The 22,717-nt window shown below is 42.4% G+C and overlaps 1 protein-coding gene across 7 annotated transcripts in view; it reads left to right on the forward strand.

Moving 5' to 3' along the window:
* Positions 1–22,717, forward strand: part of trps1 (trichorhinophalangeal syndrome I) — a 98,872-nt gene that overhangs the window by 13,643 nt on the left and 62,512 nt on the right. For 6 of the 7 annotated variants that reach the window (XM_058377937.1, XM_058377935.1, XM_058377938.1 and 3 more), the window contains 2 exons: positions 11,516–12,348; positions 16,003–17,066. In XM_058377937.1, the coding sequence (XP_058233920.1) occupies positions 11,516–12,348; positions 16,003–17,066 (1,897 nt within the window). Of the gene's footprint in view, positions 1–9,151; positions 9,171–11,515; positions 12,349–16,002; positions 17,067–22,717 lie in introns of those variants that run through there. The other variant, XM_058377940.1, reaches the window with a different exon arrangement.

Consider the following 22,717-nt stretch of genomic DNA (forward strand, 5'->3'; position numbering starts at 1 on the left):
TGCTGTCGGTTTCACACTGTAGCTGCAACGCTTCGCTATGAATTGTAGGAAAATCTTTGCACCACAGGCAGGAGAGCGAATGTGATTTTGAGCTTTTGTTTTTAATAACCTTCTCAATTCGAGCGCTCGAATTTTTTCACGTTTCCCCTCGTCATCTCGGAAAGCTGAAAATCTCGGCGCGTCGACACGTTAGCCGTTTCTTCCCAGCCAGGAACGGCAAAGAAAAAAGGTGATGAAGAAAAGGAAAAAAAAAAAAAAAAAAAAATCCTCATAACTGTTGAAAGGAGGAACTGAAATCTGTTGGCCATCTTAAGTGTGTGAAGGTCCTTCACAGAAAAGTTCACAGCCCTCGTCCCCGATTCGCCAGCCGGGATCAGAGGCTAAGTGGGAGAATGGAAGTGTCCAAGCAGAAGTGCTTGAACATTAACAGCACAGGGCAGCATATTGAGCAACCCGCCTTCACATCAGGCTTTTTCCTGTTGCTAAATGCTGGTATTTTTAGGTAGGGACAGCAGCTCTGTTTTCAAGAGTTTCACATATGTAATGGAATTACCCCCTGAGTAATGGAATTTATTTATACACAAATTGGTGAGGGAAGAAAAAAAAAGCATAAATACTTAATCTTTCTACTTACACAAACACTTTGTAGGTTCTAAAAAATATATATATTTTTTTTTAAGGAAATGAAATTTTATGACTTGTAGGCCTGAGGTCAAAGAATTAAATTAAAGCCGATAAACATTTTTAACCTGGTGTTTAAATCTGGATAGAAAACATTTGACGTCATTCCTATCTCAACCTCTCTCTCTCTCTCTCTCTCTCTCTCTCTCTCACACACACACACACACACACACAGGATAGTGTGCTTTAAACTGAGAAACTGAGGCTAATATTAGCTCCCTCCTGTTGAGCTAGTGTACACAGAAACACACTGGAATGGAGATAATCTAGAGGGGAAAGTCGCTGATGTTAAAACGATTTCTCTCATAAAAGTATTTTTAAATTGCAAACTCAGGTTAATAAAAACCTTAAAAAAAGTATTCAGTTTAACTTTCAGACAGCGATGCGAGTAGTAGCATTGGTGTAAGTGTGCCGCTTGTTTTATTATTATTATGTAATAAAGTTTCATTCAATCTGTAATCAAATTGTGTCTCTTTGAGCTCTCTCTTCCCTCCACCTCCTTCTTTTTTCTTCTCTTTATTTCTCCCCCTTTCTTACACCCTCCACGGCGTTGGCGGAAGCCTGTTATCTGCTGCTCTCTCCACAGCGCGTGATCCCTGGCCCTGGCTGGCAGCTCCAGCCCTGTGATCACAGGAAGTGTAAGGGAAGCAGTTGTTCTGTGTTGTCTCCGGTTGCAGGGTGCGCTGATTGAGTGCACAGAGGCCAGGTCATTGAGACGAGGCCCCTCAAAGCAACCCCTCCCTTCCCCCCTTTCCCTCCAACTCCACTAACCTCCACTGTTCCCTAACTGGAGGGCAGTTAGTAGGCTAGCGGGACAGGGGGAAGGACACAGGGCAGGGGGGTAGTTAGAATGGAAGCCTGTAGAAAACTGTCTTTAATTACCGCTAGGCTTTGAACTCGGCGAATTAGGCAGGTAGTTGCGAAGGAGCGCGAGAACGAGGTGACTAGTCCAGCTGACGTCACGTGGCTAATGAAAGGGCGGCATTGTCGGCGGTGTGTGCAAACTGCCGAGGAAACTTTCTCCCTTGAATGCAAAACGATTCCGACGCAGGGATTTTGCGAGGCTTTTTAGACTGGCCTGTGATTCCGGACAATGGCAAAATGAGGAAATCGCACCGCTACGCTGTAACCATGCACCTAGCTATATTTCTTTTTCTTTCTTTTTTTTAACACAGTGTTGTGGTTGTCACTTTCTCGTCCGGGACTTGTGAAGCTTGTTGCGAGAATCATTTCTGCTCCGAGCGTTGACAATGTGGCCTGAGATCTCACACACATCTGAGAGAGCGATAAGTGCGATTATGTGTTTGTAGAACAGTGATATTTCACCCCAAACCATCCAACTGAAAATAAAGATCATTCCCAGTGGATTGATTTTAATTGATTATCTTGCTCTCTCACACTCTCTCTTTCTCTGTATAGCAAAATTATCAATAATATATATATATATTATAAAATGATTGTGTGTTTTAAAGTGTTTTTTTTGTGTGTGTGTTTTTCCACGGTCACGCTTACAGCATCTTCTGACAGGTTTTATCCGATTAAACTTGCACGTGTCGGCTCAGCGAAAACAATTTTATGAAAATGGAGTGAGAAGATCTAGCCGCTTTCTTTCCCGAGTTTGTTTCAAGGTGAAGTGTCACTTTAAGCAAAACACTAAATATCATGTTTTATCAGGGCACTGAGCTTTGTCGAGCTCATTCCACTCTGGCACTGTTCTAAGCATTGACTCTTTGATCTGAATGTGTGCTCATGAATAAACATGACTTGCCTTGCTTGTGTGATGAGGGAGAGAGAGAGAGAGAGAGAGCTGTTTTTTGCATTGGGCTTGATGGCATGCAGCATAAAAAGTCACAGAAAGGCAGTTTGTCACAGCCTGTTCTTATTGAGCCTGGCATCTTTTCACACTCATGCAAGAATAAAGGGAAAAACAGTGGTATGTAGAATTATGGGAAAAGCTCTTTTATTTTTTGACATGCCATTCCCTCCTCCCTCCCTGCTCCATAAGCTCTCACTCTCTTAATCTCTCTCTCACTCGCTTTTTTCCCCCTCCCTCTCCGTTCTCTCCCCCTCTTTGTGCATGCTCTCATCTCATCACGTACAGTCGAATGCGATGAACCTTGTATCGTCACAGACCTGATTACTAAACAGTGTGGGCTTATCATGCACTTCTACACAACCTCCATGCGTTAGTGTGTGTGCACGTGTGCATGTGTGTGAGAGACAGACGTTCAACACAGGACCTTTCCAGTACACACATACACACACACACACACACAAAACCAACAGAAATGAAATCCCAATCATACCCTGCAGGCCTTTCGCTCTCTTAACTTCAAAGGGTGTGTGAGGTTTTTAAAAAAATAAAAAGGAAAAAAACGACAGGAGAGGAAGGAGCCATGTAGGCAGGTAGTCAATGTGTCAAAGCTAACAGATATTGCCTCGTCGCAGACTTTATTGAAAGTTTGACCCGAGCCATCAGACTTCTATTTCACGCCTGAGTCAGGGCTGTGTGAAGTACACATCACCTCTGACTTGCTTATTCCCCGTGGCATACGTTCAAGCTTTTCAGCATGTATGGCTTCACTTCTGTTTCGTATCGCTACGATAATAAATCCAATCTATACTGGATGCACGCGTTTTAGCAACAAACTTAACATTGTCTTTTCTTGCCGTCCCCGTCAGAGCGTATTTTTCCTTCTTGGAGGGATTTCTGAATGCGTGGAACATTGGGTGTTGTGCAGATTGGTGAGTCAGAACGCCTGTGTGGAGACAGATTTTGGCAGTCCGAGCCTCCTTCAAAGGCCTCAGTGTTGCACTGGCAGGGTTGGATTTATTCTTCCATACTCTCTGTGTGAATGGGGAGGGGATTTGCATAGCCTCTCCGACACGTCCAGGGCTCTCGGCGTTGATCCGTGCCTGTCTTTCACTCCGTGCGTTCGAGGAGAGCCGTCTCCCCGCAGGCCTGTCAACTAAAAGTCCTGGGATTATTTAGGTCTCCAAAGAGGCTGTAAAGTGAAAATGTATCTTCTCAGCGCTTGTTTACATTAGACACATAGTTCTCCGTTGCTTATTAGATTTCCAGATCTCTAGAGCAGATTGCAGAAGCTGCCACGGTGCTGAAACACGGGCTGTTGTATAAGCAGTTCGAGAGAGTGCACAGATATCTTTTGTAGCAAAGCTTCAGCAGAAGTGCGAGATGGAGCAGAGGGCAGGAGTGAAGAAGAGTAGCGCTCAGAATGAAATTTGCATGCGGATTTCAAACGTGGCAACATTTGAATGAAATTCACTAGTTAAATAAAGCTGTGTTGTTAAATTTAACAAGACGCTTGAATTTTCATGGTTGACGTACTGGGTTTTCGGCATAGTAGATGGTTTTGATTGATTTGTTGATTTTCCGCACTTGCAGGGCAGCCCACCAGAGATGTACCAGTATAAACAATCCTTCATGCAAGCTATTATTATTAACTGCAACAAGGTAGACTAGAGGTCCACTGGGGTGGGAATCACGCTACCCCACGCTCACTCTTGGGACATTTTCAATGGAAGAGGAGCAACAGACAGGAATTAGGATGTGGAAGCTTAATGGTTAAGGTGTTGGACTACTCATTAGAAGGTTGTGAGTTCAAATCCCAGGTCCTCCAAGCTGCTACTGCTGGGTAAGTCACACTGGATAATGGTGCCTGCCAAATGGCGTTAATGTAGTGAATGGCAGATTTGGCAGCCTCGCAGTTTTTACAGCAAGATCTTGTTTTGTCAATAAATCAGATATGAAATGCTTTTTGACTGTCCGTGTCATAAACATAGAAGAATTACCCATACAAGCATAAAATAAACTGATGGTAGTCACTGGGAAAAGAAAGGGGAAAAAGGTCAAAATAAGGGAAGTAACATATAAAAACATATAAAGTGTGTTTAGAGCAGTTGTGACGATATCTGATCTCACCGGCGCTTGGATCATGTGCAGCATGGCAGGTTTAAGATAATGCCTGTCGATTAGAAATGCGGAAAAAAGAGGAAAAATATAAAATACTTTAATTACACTGGGCTAGTTTCAGAACATTTGTTGTTATTTTGTGTTGAGTTATTTTTATTTATCTCTCATTTTGTACTTCATTGGGCAGGAAAGCTTCTTTCATTTTTAGCCTCTAAGCTGAGTGTGTAAAGTAAACAGGACTGTAGTATATATCTCAGCAGTTGTGTATTCCCTGCCCAATTTGTGTACTGTGTAATCTGTGTACACAGCCTGCTATTCCAACACCAGCGCAAAGGAAATGTCTATTTCTACAGAAATGGGTCTGTGTGTTATTGACCAAGGTGGCAAGGAGATCACCCGAGGGCAATATCTGCACCGTAACTTGGAGAATTTTCCTTTTTTTCCTTTGTTATGTGATTTACACGTGATACAAAAAAAATAATCACAATCAGTGTTACGTATGTGTTTGTATGGATCCGTAGTTTTTTTTTTTTTCCCCTAGCTTTTAAAAACTAACCTAGCCACTTCATCAGCATGATTAATAATGTGTGTAAGTGGAGAGGAAAAAGGTCTTACGGGACTGAGCAATCATGTGTAATGCTCTAAGACAAAGCGAGCGCTCGCGGTGTACAGATGCAGCGTTAAGGCATAGTGATTATCCTGTTTTATGCGTAGGGAGGGGGAGACTGAGTCATCGCCAGATCCGTCCTCTTGACATTTGGCTTAATGATAATGAATTGCAGCCCGTTTATCTAGGATTGGGCCTATGTGTTTTCCATAGACCCTACACATGCTCGTAGCATTACTACCGAGACACTAATGTGATTTATTCCTAATGTTCCAAATGAGATTAAACACCAGAGGGAGACAGATTGGGGGCGCTCGGGTCCCGTTCTACCGCAGACTCGCTCCATGGCAGTGACATCATGAAAGATGGGTGGAATAACAAGAGAGACGATGCAAGGTAGAGTTTGGGGAAGGTTTTTATGACGGCGCGCTCTTAGACGTGACTGCACTCACATGGTATGCTAGACTAACTAGCGAGGGAGACCCTGGCCACGTGTGCCGTGCCGCGCAGCACAGATTTAAGAGAGAAAGCAGGTCTGTTAAGTTCACAGCGAAAATTTCTTTTAATATCGGTTCATTTAACGCTCAGGTTCACAGCCAGCTAACGTCTTTGCAACGCCGCATGCCGTCTAACCCGAAAGGCAACACTCAGTTTTAAATCATCCAAAGTTTCCCGCAACAGGAGCTCAGGATTGTCTCGTACTTACAGCAAGGGTCACGCAGCAGAGGATACGGAAAGTGCAGTTTATCACCAGGCGTATGAGAATATGGTCAAACAAAAAAGCTTTTTAAGGTTTCGAGGCTGCTTCTGCAAGCTGTAAGAGTTATTTATTAAGCAATCAGGTGCAGAAGGCAATCATGGGTTTGTTTTTTTATCACTTGGTTTAGGATACCAGTGCATAAAAGATGCAAAGAGAGTCCCATCATCTGATGTGTCTGGGAAGTCAATTCTCTGCCTGACTGATCATGACAACAAAGTGTGTGCAGCGTGTGTAAGAGTGTATACACACACACACACACACACACACACACATAATCAAGGATTATAAGTCTGTTTGTGTGTTTGTGTTTGTGTGTGTATGTACATGGGCATGTTTTTTATATTTTGATGAGACCCAGTCCCCACATAGATAGAAATATCTGAAAGTTTTGACCTCCTGGGGACATTTCTTTAAATATAAAAACCTGTAGCTTTAAATAAATATCCAAAATATTTACTTTTGGTCACTTAGGTTAATGTTAATTAGCTGAATAATGATGATGATGATGATGATGATGATGATAAAAAGAGAGAGAGAGTGTGTGAGAGAGAGAGAGTGTTTGAGAGAAAGAGAGAGTGTGTGTGTGTGTGAGAGTGTTTGAGTGAGAGAGAGTGAGAGAGAGAGAGAGAGAGAGAGAGAGAGTGTATGTGAGTGTTAGAGAGAGAGAGAATGTGTGTGAGAGTGTTTGAGTGAGAGAGAGAGAGAGAGAGAGTATGTGAGAGTGTTAGAGAGAGAGAGAGAGAGTATGTGAGAGTGTTAGACAGAGAGAGAGAGAGAGTATGTGAGAGTGTTAGAGAGAGAGAGAGAGAGAGAGAGAGAGAGAGTATGTGAGAGTGTTAGAGAGAGAGAGAGATTGTGTGAGAGTGTTAGAGAGAGAGAGAATGTGTGTGAGAGTTTTTGGTGTGAGAGAGAGAGAGAGGGAGAGAGTGTGTGTGTGTGTGTTATCCCACCCCTCCTTATCATTCAAGGACTTGAGCAACAGGATTAAATTATGAGGACATGCTTGTGTTAATATTATTTCTTTTTACATAAATTTGCTTGAGAGTGGAGACAGGAGCACGCAGGCTTTTTCCCGCTCTGTGGGGTTCTGCAGGTCAGGATGGGTTATGTATTCATGTTCAGTCCTCCTGAGGCAATAACGCAGTTTTAAGAAGACAACAAAATGCAGATATGGTTAATCGAATGAAATCTGGCTCCTGAAGATCTTAGACACTTCTAAACTTTTTCAACATGTTTGTCATGAATGTATCAGTGATAAAGACTCACTGATTAAAACGTATACAAGCCGGTCTATTTATAGCCATGTTATTGTCATCATCAGAGCAGTAAAAACACTCGATTGCAGAAGAACGCCGTAACGTTCCGAGTGTTTATGTACACAGGCGTTCATGCACATCATTGTGTTTACAACCAAGTCTCCTCGGCTTCTCGGTGCTTCTGCCTGTACGTTCGGGCTCACAGAAAGAACGCAGATGATTTCAGCCTCGTCTGGATGATTTTAACAAGATTTATTGCCAGCACGTCAGGATTCTGGCCGTGGCACTCGGGGAAGATGTCAGCTCCTGTGAGATGTCAGTGTAGAGTAGAGCATGAACATGTGAGTTATAGTCCAGAATCTGTGCAGCCATCGCTAAGACACGTTCATTTACTCTCATATGTTGTTCATTTATGTGCGATTTCAAAAGTAGTAGACAGAGCAGGGCCGCGTCCGAGACGCCTCAGAGTACTGAATTTTATGGATAGTGGAAACGCTATATATATCTAGCACTGATAACAACATTATTAAAAGAAAAAGATCTCCTTGTTGATACGGTGAAGCTTTCTGTAACTGGATTAACATTAAAACGTTTAAAGAAGGAGTCTCCAGTGTCAGTGCTTTCAAAGTGTTAAAGAGAGAAAGTTTTTTCAGTCTCAGGAAGCTTGAGGTGAAAGTGAAGGATGTCGCTGCTGAAATGGGAATAATAACAGGAAGCTGTCTTGATGGATATCAAACAACAACTGCAAAAGTAAACGAATAAAAAGTATGATGTGTCCTTCTTTAATAAATAATAAAGTGTCCATTTTGGGAGTGTAAGACGAATAGAACACCTCAGGACCTTCTGTTATAAGCAAATAATCAAGAAAGGGCCGCTGTGATGACACATCAGAAGTGATTGTTTTCCAAGAACAGCAAGTCCCCAAGTGTTTTACTGCTAATTGTTGCTTCTTTTTTTTTTTTCCTTTCCTTTTCCAAAAGTACTGGTTGTTTTGTAGGAACCCTCAGGAAGTTCTGTGTTGTAGCTAGTTCCACACACAGATGTGTTTTAACATAATTTTTAAGCTGCCTCCTAAATTCCTGAGCCAGTTCACAAATAACAAGAGAGCACGCTTTGTGTTTTTAAAGGGAAAAAAAAATCGCTCGTCTTGTTGTCTTTTGTTCGCCTGACACGAGCGCCAAATTACGGATCGGAGTTAGAAATACTTTGAGGCTTGTTGATCTTGACTTCCGAGCTTTTGACAGCGTATGAGCATCGACTCGCCTCATTGTGAGCTTTGATGAGCGGACACGCCTTTTGTACGCAAAAGTAATCCAGAAAGAGTAATCCTCTCTCTTCACCCTGTCACTATAGCCCTGATGAAAAGCATGTCACTGGGCGGGGCTTACTCCTGCAAAAGATCAACGTCTTAAAGCACGCAGGTTAGCAAAGAGGTTACGTCCTCTTTCCTTTCGACGCTTCTGCTTTGCCCGGACTTCATCGCTCGCGGTAGAAGCAGTTCCCGCGCTCGCCTTTAGCCTCTCAAGCCTTTGATTGAGTCGTGACTCATCCCCGGACCGCATCAGCCGAGTTTTTCTACTTCTAAATAAACCCACTGCTGATTCACTCCCTCTTTTTTTAATTAAGAAAATTGACTGTTCTTTTTTTTTTCAGTAGGCATATTAGCAAAAGAAAAAAAAAGCACAGTATCAGATTAACAGATGAGGAGCAGAATAATGTAAGAAGGAGGGACTCGAAAGCGAGCCAGTGATCTGAATTGACTGGTACACGAACGCCTGGGAGCTATAGCTATAAAAGTAGATTATCCCGTCTTTTGATGGGGGATCGGAACGGCATTGTCTTACTTTTCCCCCCTGGAGTTGTAATGGAATTACCTCGTGCATATCAAGGATTACACTTTTTTTTTTTTTAAATTTTGAAGATATTTTTATGGTAAATCACTTTTGCTCTGATGAACCCATGCATTGTCTTTATATGTACGATGAAAAAGATTGCTTGTGTGTGTGTGTGAGAGAGAGAGAGAGAGAGAGAGACAAAGAGATAGAGACAAAGAGAGAAAGAGACAGAGAGAGTGACACAGAGCAAAAGTGAGGGAAAGACAGAGAGAGAGAGAGAGTGAGAGAGAGAGAGAGAGAGAGACAAAGAGATAGAGACAAAGAGAGAAAGAGACAGAGAGAGTGACACAGAGCAAAAGTGAGGGAAAGACAGAGAGAGAGAGAGTGAGAGAGAGAGAGAGACAAAGAGAGAAAGAGACAGAGAGAGTGACAGAGCAAAAGTGAGGGAAAGACAGAGAGAGAGAGAGAGAGAGAGAGAGAGAGAGAAAGACAGAGCGAGAGAGAGAGAGAGAGAGAGAGAGAGAGAAAGACAGAGCGAGAGAGAGAGAGAGACAAAGAGAGAAAGAGACAGAGAGAGTGACACAGAGCAAAAGTGAGGGAAAGACAGAGAGAGAGAGAGTGAGAGAGAGAGAGAGACAAAGAGAGAAAGAGACAGAGAGAGTGACAGAGCAAAAGTGAGGGAAAGACAGAGAGAGAGAGAGAGAGAGAGAGAAAGACAGAGCGAGAGAGAGAGAGAGAGAGAGAGAGAGAGAGAGAAAGACAGAGCGAGAGAGAGAGAGAGACAAAGAGAGAAAGAGACAGAGAGAGTGACACAGAGCAAAAGTGAGGAAAGACAGAGAGAGAGAGAGAGACAGAGACAGAGAGAGTGATACAGAGCAAAAGTGAGAAAAGAGAGAGAGAGACAGAGAGAGTGACACAGAGCAAAAGTGAGGAAAAGACAGTGAGAGAGAGAGAGAGAGAGAGAGAGAGAGAGAGAAAGACAGAGCGAGAGAGAGAGAGAGAGAGACAGCGAGAGAGAGAAAGGCACACAGAGAGAAAGAGAGAGAGGTAATGAGAAAGAAAGCGCTTTTGATTCAGGTAATAAACAACGGTTTAAACGAGAGCTCCATCTGATATTTGATTAAAGTCACCGTATAAATTTTGCATGGGGTTACGCTGATCGAGAGTTTATTGAAATAAAAAAAAAGAAAGAAAGAAAGAAGTGGCGAGGCGCGTGTTTCCAGGGCGAGCCGGAATGAAGGTTGTGTTTATACGCAGAGCTTCTCAGCACCGCCGCTCACTTCAGATCAGTCATCATGTCACTAATGTGGGTTTATCTTGCCCCGCAGACACTGCTCTAATATGATGCTTTGTGCCATGCCACTAATAATGTGCAGTTTGGAAGCTTTAGGAATGCAATCTTGTAACTCCAGAAAAAAAAAGACGAGGAAGAAGAAGAAAGCTTCAACCTTCAGCCTGATATCTCCCATAAATCAATTTTAATAAAAGACTCACTGATATCAAATACTTTGAACTCAGAAAGCTGGAGTGTAGAGAGGCACAAGCAGTGTGTGTGTGTGTGTGTGTGTGTGTGTGTGTCTGTGTGTCTGTGTGTTTTGACTTTATCATATCCCATGTAAGGATTGTGAAAGAATTGGCGATGGAATGATAGATGCGGGTGTGGTGAAATTTATGAGCTGTTGGTTCAGATTAGATTTTCCTAAGGCTTTTCTGAGCACAGCCCTGGTTAAGGCGTCGTCCCTCCAGCAAACACAAATTGCTTTATTTAATGCCCATTTGCCTAAATTAGGAAATTGCTCTATATCGTTTTCTGAAGAAACGAGCATAGCCCCAAATGAGTTAAATCATGAGCTTGAGCAAAACTAGGCAACACACCCAAACACACACACACACACACACACACACGTATATACTCGTTCATTTGCATCCATAGTAAATCTGCTTGACAGTGTGTAACAGTGTAGTTTATGTCAAAGGAAAGTCTCTTTAATGAGAATTCAGAGTTTAACCTTCATTGTCTTCAGCAAGCAAACATGACCTCACCGAATGCTGATGGTAATTACAAGTTAGGTTATAAATTCCACTTTGTTTTTTTTCTCTGCCGAGCGACTTGGTACACTTGGTAGAACGTGTGCCCTTGTGCCAAATGTGTGACACCAAAGAATGTGGTTATATTATCAATAACAAACCCATTGCCAAAGCCTGCACTATGAGAGTTTCTGATATTAAGTGTTTACGTTATGGGGTGAGATGGAGGACAGATCGGAACGCTCGTTGTGAGCAGATCACTTCTTTGGAGAATTTTGTATGAGGTGAATGAAAGAACAATGAATGAGGTTTTATTTATATTGAGAATGTTGATAGCAGACTGCGTATGGTATATCGCGTCGTCTTGCTTTGAAAGTCACTTAAGTTTGCCGTTTGTCTCTCGTCGTCTTTTAGATATGGTGCGGAAAAAGAATCCCCCTTTGAGAAGCTTCGGCGGAGAGGAAGAAGAAGGCGAAGCGGCGACGGTAGCGGAGGCTGCAGGTCCGGAGAGTGGCGAGGCAGCAGGCAGCGAGGCCTCTGTACCAGAGGAGCAGTCTGAGCCGGGCTCCCCCAGCTCCGTCAAACCAGACACTCCTGGTGTTCATTACCAGCAGGCAGAAAACGCCGATGCCTCCCCGACACGATCAGACCGTGGCCAAAGTCCCGACGGAGAGGGTGAGACTGTTAAGGGTGGAGTGGAGACTCGGAGACATTCGTCACTGCGCAGGGGGCCAGAAGCGTGCGTCATTGTACAGACCTGCGCCAGCAACGGCGAGGAAAGGGAGCCTACCCACAGTCCTCTAGTGCCGCCCGGTACCGAAAGCCTTCACATAGAGGGCGAAGACGGATCCGAGCTCCCTCGGCTCCCCCTCCACCCGCTTCAGCCACACAGGCCTAGCGACGAGGTGTCTAGCCCTCCCAGAGCAGAGAGCGGAGCTCCCCCTCCATCCTCTTCCTCCTCGTCCTCGTCCTCTCCCAAGCTACAGGACTTTAAGTGCAACATTTGCGGGTACGGCTACTACGGCAACGACCCGGCCGACCTCATCAAGCACTTCCGCAAGTACCACCTGGGCTTGCACAACCGTACACGGCACGACGCCGAGCTCGACAGCAGGATCCTCGCTTTGCACAACATGCCGCAGTTTCAGAGTCAAAGTCAGGGCAAAGACGGCGGCAGGAACCCCGGCGTCACCGCTGACCCTGGCTCGCCCAGAGCCTCGCTCCTCAACGGCACCTATGACGTTCAGGTAATCACTGCTTAACACACCATATTCATTTCAACGTGCAATGAGTGTGTTAGTAAAGCATCTCACACACACACACACACACACACACACACGCTACCATGTTAAACAGTAGAATTTAGGCAACGCCCTGAGAAAATCCTTTTCAGTGGAACCCCTGACAAAAAAAACAACAACAGCAAAATAAAGATCTCCACCATTCACCAATAAACAATTTAAAAACTGTCCGCTGCTGTTGAACAATTTTGCGTGACTTATCTTATGAGAGGACAGCACTTATGGCCGTATCTGTGCAAGGTTAGTTAAAATTACAAGCAGAAGCTGTCAAAGCTAATTCCGTCTTCATAAATACTTCCAAAAAACAGAAAAGATCTGCTTTATTCCTCAAATGCCTCTGTCGTCTATTTTCTTTTTTTAAATTCAACTTCCAGGTTCACAAATTGTCATTATACTGTGTAAACCTTTAAAAAAGGAATAATAAATCTTTATTCAGTATTCATTCCGAGTGGAATTTTCCATGCTGTAATATCAACGACTGCGATTTCTCATTTAGCCAATGAAAAGAAGGGAAAAAGAGCGTAGGGAAGTCGGGCGAGGCGAGCCAGTAAAAACAGGAGAGTCAATTTATTTTAAACGATGGGTAATGAACAGATGTCATAGCTATTTATCTGCCCAGCTTTCACTGCGGTTTTGCTCTCCACTTCACCAATGTCGTGTTTACAGTTTGACTGGCATATTTAACTCCACTGTTCCTACAGAATGAGCTGAAGGATGGCGCTTGGCCTTCGCCACGCTTCGCCACGCCGGGCCCCGTCTGGCAGCGGCTACGGACCGACAGCCCGTAATGACTTTAATGTAGCTCCGCTTCTAAAGCAGGCCAAACTTTCCCCCCACATTTCTTTCTTTTCTTTCGGATTACCAGAAATGATCTAAAAGTTGAAACATCCTTTTGTCGCCTTTTTTTTTTTTAAAGTCGTATATTTGTGGATATAATAGTGGTTAACTTTCTTCTCACTGTTTTTTTTTTCCATATAAATTAAAATTTTATGCCGTCTGGGAATTTTAGTTTAGGCATCTCTAAATTTTTTGATGAAATCAAGCTATTTGATAAATATTTCTTACTTGATGCACGACAGAGACATATTTAGGATACATTACTTCATAAAAAAGATTCAGGAAGTGAATCTGTATTATTATTATCTTTTTTTTTTCTTGCATTTATTTGGGGCAGAAAGTTACAGTTCTCAACCACCGTGACATTCTGGCTTTAGTACAGTCTCAGTTAAAACTTGCAAAAATAGTGTGCATAAAAAGGTATTATTAAAGCATTTATAAATACTGAATTTAGGTTTTATTCTTCAACTAATAAAACCGATTAATACTTCACCATGACAGTTGGCACCATATCCAGTTTTTTGATGATGTGCCCGCTGGGAGCGGCGTGAATTTTCTGGGAAGATTAGGTCGTGACCTGTTCGATAAATCCCTCTCTGAAACATGAATGCTTCTGGGACGCATTGTGCTTTCCTCAATGCAACTCTTTTCATGTGCGGCTTTCCGTCCACAAAACCTCCTGCTAGTCCTCTCTCAGCTTGTTTGCAGTATGCACAGAATATGATTCGTGCTGCAATTTCCTTCCATTTTAATTGGAAGGTCTCGTCCTTTTTGCACGACAGACAGCAGTCAAGGCTGATACGTGCTTCCTCTGAAGCCAGCCGGTGCTCACAGGGCAGCACGGCAATGCCTGGAGGACAGCGCTAACTCGTTTTTTTTTTCTGATGGGGTGAACGCACATCCTGGATTAGCTAGTGGTACAATAACGATCAAGGGGAGAACATCCTGCAGGGCCGATTGCACTCTCTGCCTTTCTCAGGAGCCTGCTTTCAATCGCACTTTGTACTGTATTGTTTGCGTCAAAACTGCCCATTATCTATCCCATTATTTCTGCGATCACCCTACTTATTTTTTTTTCCTACACGTTGTTGGTTAACTTTGATCGAACAAGACAAAAAAACCAAACAATCGCAGTGTAAAGCCTCACCCGCACCTGAGGTGAGCTGCACTTTCCTATTTGAACAAACTCATTTTCTCACCATAGAGAGCCACACATCCCCCGCTTTAAAATGAATCCATTAATAATGCAGTGGATGTGCTTGTGGCCTGAACCCAAACATCAGATGGAGTCTGGAGCTCTCGCACGGCTCTGATTTATGTGGATGTTTGGAGCTGGAGTCTGTTGGGAAGTACAGGTGCAGTGATTTGTTTAATCATCTCCTAAACATCAGCTCGAACATCAGCTGCTAGTAAGAACAAGACTTCACAGTGACATGCCAGGATTATTTAGTCTGCATCCTGAAAGTGGATTTTTACAGGGCATGTGAGGATTCAGGTCCAGCTTCATTAGGTCTCAGACAACTGACAAACATGCAAGGGTTATTATTATTATTATTATTATTATTATTATTATTATTATTATTATTATTATTATTATTAATTATTATTATTATTATTATTTTGGTAATATATTTTTATTTACTTACTTTATTAGTTTTTAGATATCTAATCTAAAATTTTTGAAATCTTATGACTTCTTCTTCTTCTTCTTCTTTTTTTCTTCATAATACTACTTTTATTAATGTTTATTTCTTTTTTGTCAGCCATCCAGATACATCTAATAATTTAATTTTAATTTGTTTTAATTATTATTATTATTATTATTAATAGTAGTAACTATTTTTGTTTGTTTAGAAATGTTTTCTAATAATCATTTATTAATTTGAATTAAATCTATATTATTTCATGTTATTATTTATTGTTGGCTGCATAAATTAATCTGATTTTCTATTATTATTATTATTATTATTATTATTATTATTATTATTATTATTATTATTGTTATTATTATTATTATTATTATTATTATTATTATTATTATTATTAGTAGTAGTAGTAGTAATAATAATAATAATAATAATAATAATATTTATATACACTATGTATGTTTGTTAGGCTTCAGATTAGTATATTGTTGTTATTTTCTGTCAGTTGTTCAGATCAATGATTTAACGTTACTTTAAACCTCATAATATGCATATTAAAGTATGCATATGAAACTTTTTCATGAGACATTTTATGTGTGTGTGTGTGTGTGTGTGTGTTTAACATTTCCTAAAATAACTGTGTACCTTTTTATGATTATGATTACCAAATGAGCAGTTTTTAATTGTAGCATCATGTAAAAACGTTCATTTAAATCAGTGATTTCATGCCTCTCTTTATTCGTTTCAGTAGCGGTTTATAATAAAACTAAACACTGCCATTTTGCATTTTCATGCACTGTTGCTTCATGCCTAAGAAAGTGTCACAAGCTTCAAATTGTTCCATCTTGCCGACTGAACGCTTATCAAATTCCCACTGAAAAGTGATAAAGCCATTAAAGGCAGCACGATTTTGCTTTTTCACAGAGATAACTGCTGCTTCTTCTGTCGGATTGGAAACATTACTGAAAACTATCCATCTGTTGTCTGCAGCATAATGTGCCAGTATAATTCTGAAACTGTGGATCTTTCATTCTTTTTTTCTTTTTTTTTCTCTGTCTCATATTCTCTCTTACACCCTCCCTCCTTCTCCTTCACCATCTCTTTCTCCTGCTACTAGGTGACATTAGCAGGCACCTTCATAGGCATTGGCAGAAAGACTCCAGACTGTCAGGGTAACACCAAGTATTTCCGCTGCAAGTTCTGCAACTTCACCTACATGGGTAGTTCTTCAGTGGAGCTCGAGCAGCACTTTCTGGCTGCTCACCCAAACAAGATGAAGAACCCTCCGCTGGGTATCGCTAGCCCTGAAGACAAGGCCGTGGAGGTAAAAGGGAACTGCGCTCCGTGGTCAGGAGTGGAGGAGCCAGGCACGTGGGCTGAGCGGGTGGCGGTCCGAGCGGAGGACGACTCTGTGGCCGGGTACTCGGTGCCGATCCGGCCTTCTGGCACTGACGTCCCGGCGGCGTATTACTGGTGCAAGTACTGCAGCTTCAGCTGCGAGGCGTCCAGCTCCTCTAGACTGCTGGAGCACTATGACAAGCGCCACTGCCAGGCTGCAGGGCTAGACAGCAGTCCGGGGGAAAGGGAGCGAAAAGCCAGAGAGGGAGATCTAAATGCAAAGAGGAAGGAAAACCAGAGTGGCAAAGCGGGCGCAGGTGCTGACTCAGAGACAGTGGTGACCAGCTACAACTGCCAGTTCTGCGACTTCCGCTACTCCATGAACCACGGGCCTGATGTGATCGTGGTGGCTCCGCTGCTACGCCACTACCAGAGGGCGCACAGCATCCATAAGTGCGCGATCAAGCATTGCCCGCTCTGCCCACGTGGCCTCTGCAGCCCCGACAAGCACCTGGGCGATGTCTCGTACCCGTTTGCATGTCGCAGGAGCTCGTGCCCTCACTGCGCCATGCTCCTGCTGCAGCTCACACCCATTGCCGGTGCCACACCACCACCCAGAGCCTCAGTCACCCACCTGTGCGATCAGTGCACCTTCTCCTCCACCGACGTGGACCTGCTGCTGCTGCACTACGACAGCGCCCACGCTCCCCGCGCCCTGCTGGAAGCCAAGCCTGAAGACGAGGTCACGGGTGAGGGAGGAGGCCGGGGTCAGCACGGAGAGTACGCCTGTACCAAATGCAACTTCTACACCGAGGTGGAGGAGGAAATTTTCCGTCACTACAGGTAACAGCAGGCTAACAGTCGGCAGGTTAAAAGGAGTGAATTATTCGATCGCTTTTATTTTAACAAGTGGAATCCAGTCGACTTTTAAAAGATTTAACTTTTTTTTTTCTCATTTTGAAAACTGCTATGAATTAAGACAATAATCTCTCAGTACAGACAAACACATTCATCTCTTGGCTCGTTTTTACTCTCTTTAGGCCCCAGCAGTCTTCAGTCAGAGGCTGGGACGCTGAAGCCATTGTTAAGATTACAGATAATCAAATAACGCTTGATGTGATTAGACTATCTGTTGTTGTGATGCACCAATATTGCTTTTTTACTAATAAGCAACAGATTTCCCCTCACTGTTGCTCCATGCCTTAAGTTAAAGCAAGAGTCGCCGAATAAATCCACAATGTTAAACATCAGGTAATTCGATCTGCTTTTAAAAACGTTCCCTTCATTGGTTTTGATTTAACTTGCCTTTCAGCCAAATATCTGTGTGTGTGAGGAGGAGAATTTTCTGTATGAAATCCCTTAAGCCATTATAGAGAAATGCTTTCCTTTATAATAGCTTTATGGGGGAATGTTTTGCTCGAGGACGGGCATCGTACAGCTCTACCTCCACATAAGATCTCAATTATTTGAGTATTTTCTGCCATACTTTACGGGCATGTCGTGGTTTGATTTATAGATAAAAAAACGACTTCACGTGCACCGCAATTTCTCTTTAACTGTTTGACTCAAGTTCAACGTTGTTAAATCCACGTTGTGTGTGCAAAGCAAACTGGCTTAATCCCTGTGTTTGACGTTATAACACCCTTCTTACACAATGTTCGTCGAGCTTTGTTTATCACCAAACTAAGACGTGTACTTTTTTTTATGTTAATACACTACCTTCACAATGATAAAAAATAAAACACATTTCCATTTCCTTTCCATTAGAACAGATTTTAAAGAAAGCAGGCAGTTCACAAACACTTATCTGACTACCCAGAGTAGTTGACATTTAAATTGACCCAAATATTAATCATTTGTGCCTTTCCAAGTTCCATACCTGTTTGTTTATTTATTTACCAGCTACGAGCACACTGACGTAAAGGCTTGCGCTGATCTAATGGTTAAACTAAACTGCAGCATTTTGGAGACTAACAGATTGTTAAAGGCTGGTGCTGTTTTTTTCCCTTCCTCGGTGTAGGTTATGTTGTGTTACAGCAGTAATCATGGCAGTGGTTTAAAGACTTTGGCCATGGTGTGTGAACTGCTTTATGTTCAGCCACCACATGCTAAAACAGAGGGAAATGAGGGAAGAAGGCTGTGGCTGTGGGTTCAGATCCTCGCACAGCTGCTTAGGAAAAAGGTGCATCCTTGTTTTTTTCTTTTTTCTTTTCTTTTTTTAACAACAATGTGTAAAGTCCACCAAACTAGACTGTGGTGTAACGTCTTTTTTTGTTTTTTATTCTCCGGTATGTTACATTGACGTTTCTATGACTAGACAAAACTTTTAAGGCTGTAAAAGGCTTAAAATTCTTGAAGATTTTTCTCATTGGAATTAATTTCTAAAAAAATATCTTCTTCTCCTTCTTAATAATAATAATAATAATAATAATAATAATAATAATACCACTACTACTACTAATTATAATTATTATTATTGAATAAAATAATACTATTTAAATACATTATATTTTAATTTATTATTTTTTATGATTATTATTATTTTTTTTTTATTATAAAAATAATTATTCAAAAATTAAAAGATTATTTTAAAAAATCTTGGGGCTGTATCTCCTATTCTTAAGCAAACCTATTCTGCATTAATTTGATTTTTTTTCCCTCAGATTTATTTTGCTGAAAACACTTTTTTTCACTGGGCTAAATTTTAGACATTTAGTCATAGTGATCATGGTTAGACCATGCGAGATATATTCTAGCCATGTTGCAGCCCTTTAAATAGCCTTTTAAATAATGTTAATTTGCCTGTTTATGATGAAAATAAATAATTAGCGCTGCTGCCTCTACCATGGAAACCTCACACTTGGAAGAGTAATTTATTGCTGTAATTCATTTTTCAGGCAATTCCTGTAGGACCGTGTGCTGTGAGAGCGACGTTCGAGTTCTTGTGCATAATTAAATACAGGGTCTGCGACTTTCAACTCACTTCCAAAATCCTCTACCATCATGCAGCAGATGGATTCACTTTGGAGTGCGTGCTTCCATAAAGACCCTTTAGATGCACTTGTTATTTGCTCGCTCGGATGTGACGGATCTCGCCCATTCCTAACCCCCCCCCCGCAACATGCGCACGCACACACACAAACGCACACAGACACAAACATGCATCTCGGAGTGTGTGTATGACATGCCACGGTGTGTGTAGCCCAGGGCTGGTTGTTTCAGCTGGCTGCAGAGTAATTCTGGGCTAAGTAGAGTGGCTGTTTGCCGGCGGTGTGTGGAGGCATGCTGAATAAGGTCTTGTTTGTATTCCAAGCTTCTTGCGAGGAAGGAGAAATGAGGCCTGCGCAGCCTCCCTGGAGATTCCCCACTCCTCACCTCACACCCTAACCCCGTGTGAGCGCAGTCTGTTGTTTTTATTTTTTCTCCTTTACATGCATTATATATACACATATTGCGTATATGTATGAAAGCTTTCCGTGTTTGTCTGCGCTGATGAGTCTTTAGCGCTTTATTATAGCTCAGGATGTGATCTGAATGTTAGTGCTTTGGACAGTCTGGTGTGTGAGGTGAGTTTCTGTGTGTGTGAGTGTCGTGCTCCGTAGGATTAGATTGATATACAAGCGTCCCGGTCGGTGTCTGGCGTCTGCTGAACACCGCAACCGTGAAGCTGACAGTGATGCAGCCCCGTGTAGCCTGAGGGTATCAGCTCAGACACGTGATATATTTCACACACCACACAAGAGTCAGGAACACCAGGATGCTGATCGTGTATCGATCTGGCGATTCTGATTGGTCAGGAAGTGTTGAGGAAGTAAGGAATAGCACGACATTGTGTTTATGTGAAAATAATCCACCCGCGTGTGTGTGTGGGTGGGTGTGTACGAATGTGTGTGGGAGTGTGTGTGTAGCTTAACACAAACGGAACAGCCCTACCTCCCTGAAGTGCACTATTTTCTGTAATCACATGGTCTGGAGTGTGTTATTCTGCTTACGCCACAGTGATTTGCCTGTGATTACAGTGACTAATTTATTAATGACGGATACGTCACGCATTTTTACTTTAGATTTATCATTCAGGAATGTCCGAGAGACGAGTCAGTTCCTCTTCTCATCTGTGTTATAGTCAGGAAAAATGTCATTCACTCACCAGCCTCCCCCTCCATTTCTTTATGTATTTACTTACTCGTTCCACTCTCTCTCTCTCTCTCTCTGTCTCTCTCTCCATCTGTCTGTCTGTCTCTCTCGATCTCTCTCTCTCTCTCTCTCTCTGTCTTTTTTTTCTCTGTCTGTCTGTTTCTTTTTGTCTCCCTCCCTCTCTCTCCATCTCTTTCTCCATCTTTCTGTTTGTTTGTCTGTCTGGCTGTCTGTTTCTCTTTTTGTCTCTCTGTCTCTCTCTCTCTCCTTCTGTCTTTTTCTATGTCAGTCTACTTCTTTTTGTCTCCCTCCCTCTCTCTCCATCTTATTGTCCATCTTTCTGTTTCTCTCTCTCTCTCTCTCTCTCTCTCTCTCTCTCTCTATCTGTCTGACACTGTCTGTCTGACACTCTCTCTCTGTCTGTCTCTCTCTTTTTGTCTCCCTCCTTCTCTCTCTCTCTCTCTTTCTCACTTTCTCAAAACATCACCACAATTATAGGTTTTACTTTGTTAAACAACAGCACATTTTTTAAAACCCATTTATTATTAATCTCAGATTATGCGCAGCGTCTGACTGCCGGCCGAGTCCCAGTGACTGAGCTGTTACTATAGAAACAATAACATATTAGAATGGGCGCATTAATGGTAATTTATCGATCCAGACGGAACTACTTTCCGAGCCGCGCTGCGAGACGTTCTCCTTATATAACACCAGTTCTTGAATCAGAACATTCACCTACTGTAAGTGCATGTCTCTGACATTAAGTCAGCCTGTGGCATAACCAATGTGTTTATCTTATAACAGCTCATTCACGTGGACTTGTATGAAGGATGCTTTACGTAATTGTTGAGGTTATTTAACCAAGAAAGCCGTTTACTCTCTGATACGCTGAAGCTTGCTGTTGAGATCTTCAGTTAGCATTTATGAAGGAGTCTCGAGTGGCGTTGCTTTATAAAAAAAAAAGATAGTCAGAGTCTTCAGGATAGAGAAAAGGCGTTTTCCGGTTTGTCAGTAACGAGACAAGATGTTTTTTCCCTCATTATCTTTGAAAGAAAAAAAAAATCGAGGACGGAGCATCTGTTTATAGCCGTGATGACGTGAGTGATAACAGGAACTAACTTGTTTCGTGGAAGTTCTTAAGATTAATAGTGAAAAAGCATGACGTGTTACGAAGTGTTTATTATTCATTTATTAATAAATAATGCACAGTGTATTGATGTGAAAGGAATAAAGCACATATATTAATGCATTAATCGTTTCTTTGTGTAGCTCAACCCCCAAAGTTGATTATTTTCCAATTCCTGTATGATTTATTCCTCTTGTTCTGCAAGCGCTTTGCCAGCAAGTTCAATTTTCCTTGATGTTGCATTGCTCAGTTTCCACCTCCAGACACTAGTGTAGTAGTTCCAGAGCTTTCTTTTTCCTCTACTTCTTCTCCAAACATGAGCTGAAACCGTTCTTCGTTTAAAGATGGCGCCGCTTTAAAGAAGCCACCTGTCACCTCCGCTAGTTCTGTCTCTCTCTGTGTCCTTTAAGGAGGATGGGCAGGAGGGTGACTCGTGCTGTGGCCAACTTTCCATTTCCTGTGTGATGTCATGTGGATAGAGCAAGTCACACTGGTGTGATTCAGCGGGCTGCACACTGCCCACTCCACCCCTGTCCCGTAAAATGCCAGTATTCAGTGAGTGCACTAGAGCATAGCTAAAGGGGTTTTCATTTTCAAAAGCTCTAATTACTGCCACTCAGTACCAGTATTGGCGTGGATATTGCTTCAGAGACTTTTCTGTGGGTTGTTTTTTTTTTCCCCCTCTGCCAATTAGATCAGAGTTTTGATTCAGCACTTGTTTTTTTTCTTCTTCTTCTTTTCCTGGAGTGCCTTCGATCACATGCACCAAGAAATGATAGTGTTGAGATGTTGTTAGCATCACGCTTGCTTCAGTGCACCCCCACCCACACTGTGTTTTAAAACAGCTGGGTGCAGCTGTTGCCCAGGTGTTTTAGGCGGTTAGGTTGCAGAGCGTTTGGCTGGGTTTTTGTGCACTCACACTGCCTCAGCTCCTGCCCTCAGAAACATTAAGGTCTGACGGAAACATCGAAGAGCCAAGATGAAGAAAGATGGCTGGCAGAGTGTGAGGAGGAGAAAGTGTGACTGACATTAAAGGAGTGTGTGGAGGAATAGCTGACATTAAAAAAAATAAGAGCCAAAAGGTTAGAGCAGCAGCGTGGCATTCATTAGCTACATTAAGGATTGTACCAGTGGAAGGATAGCAAGTGTGTGTGTGTTGGTGTTCTTGTGTTTGTGTGTGTACTTGCGTTCGTGTGTGTGTGTGCATGATCTTGTGTGCATGTGCTTCTGTGTG

Source organism: Hemibagrus wyckioides, linkage group LG24 (genome assembly GCF_019097595.1).
Source record: "Hemibagrus wyckioides isolate EC202008001 linkage group LG24, SWU_Hwy_1.0, whole genome shotgun sequence".
NCBI lineage: Eukaryota > Metazoa > Chordata > Actinopteri > Siluriformes > Bagridae > Hemibagrus > Hemibagrus wyckioides.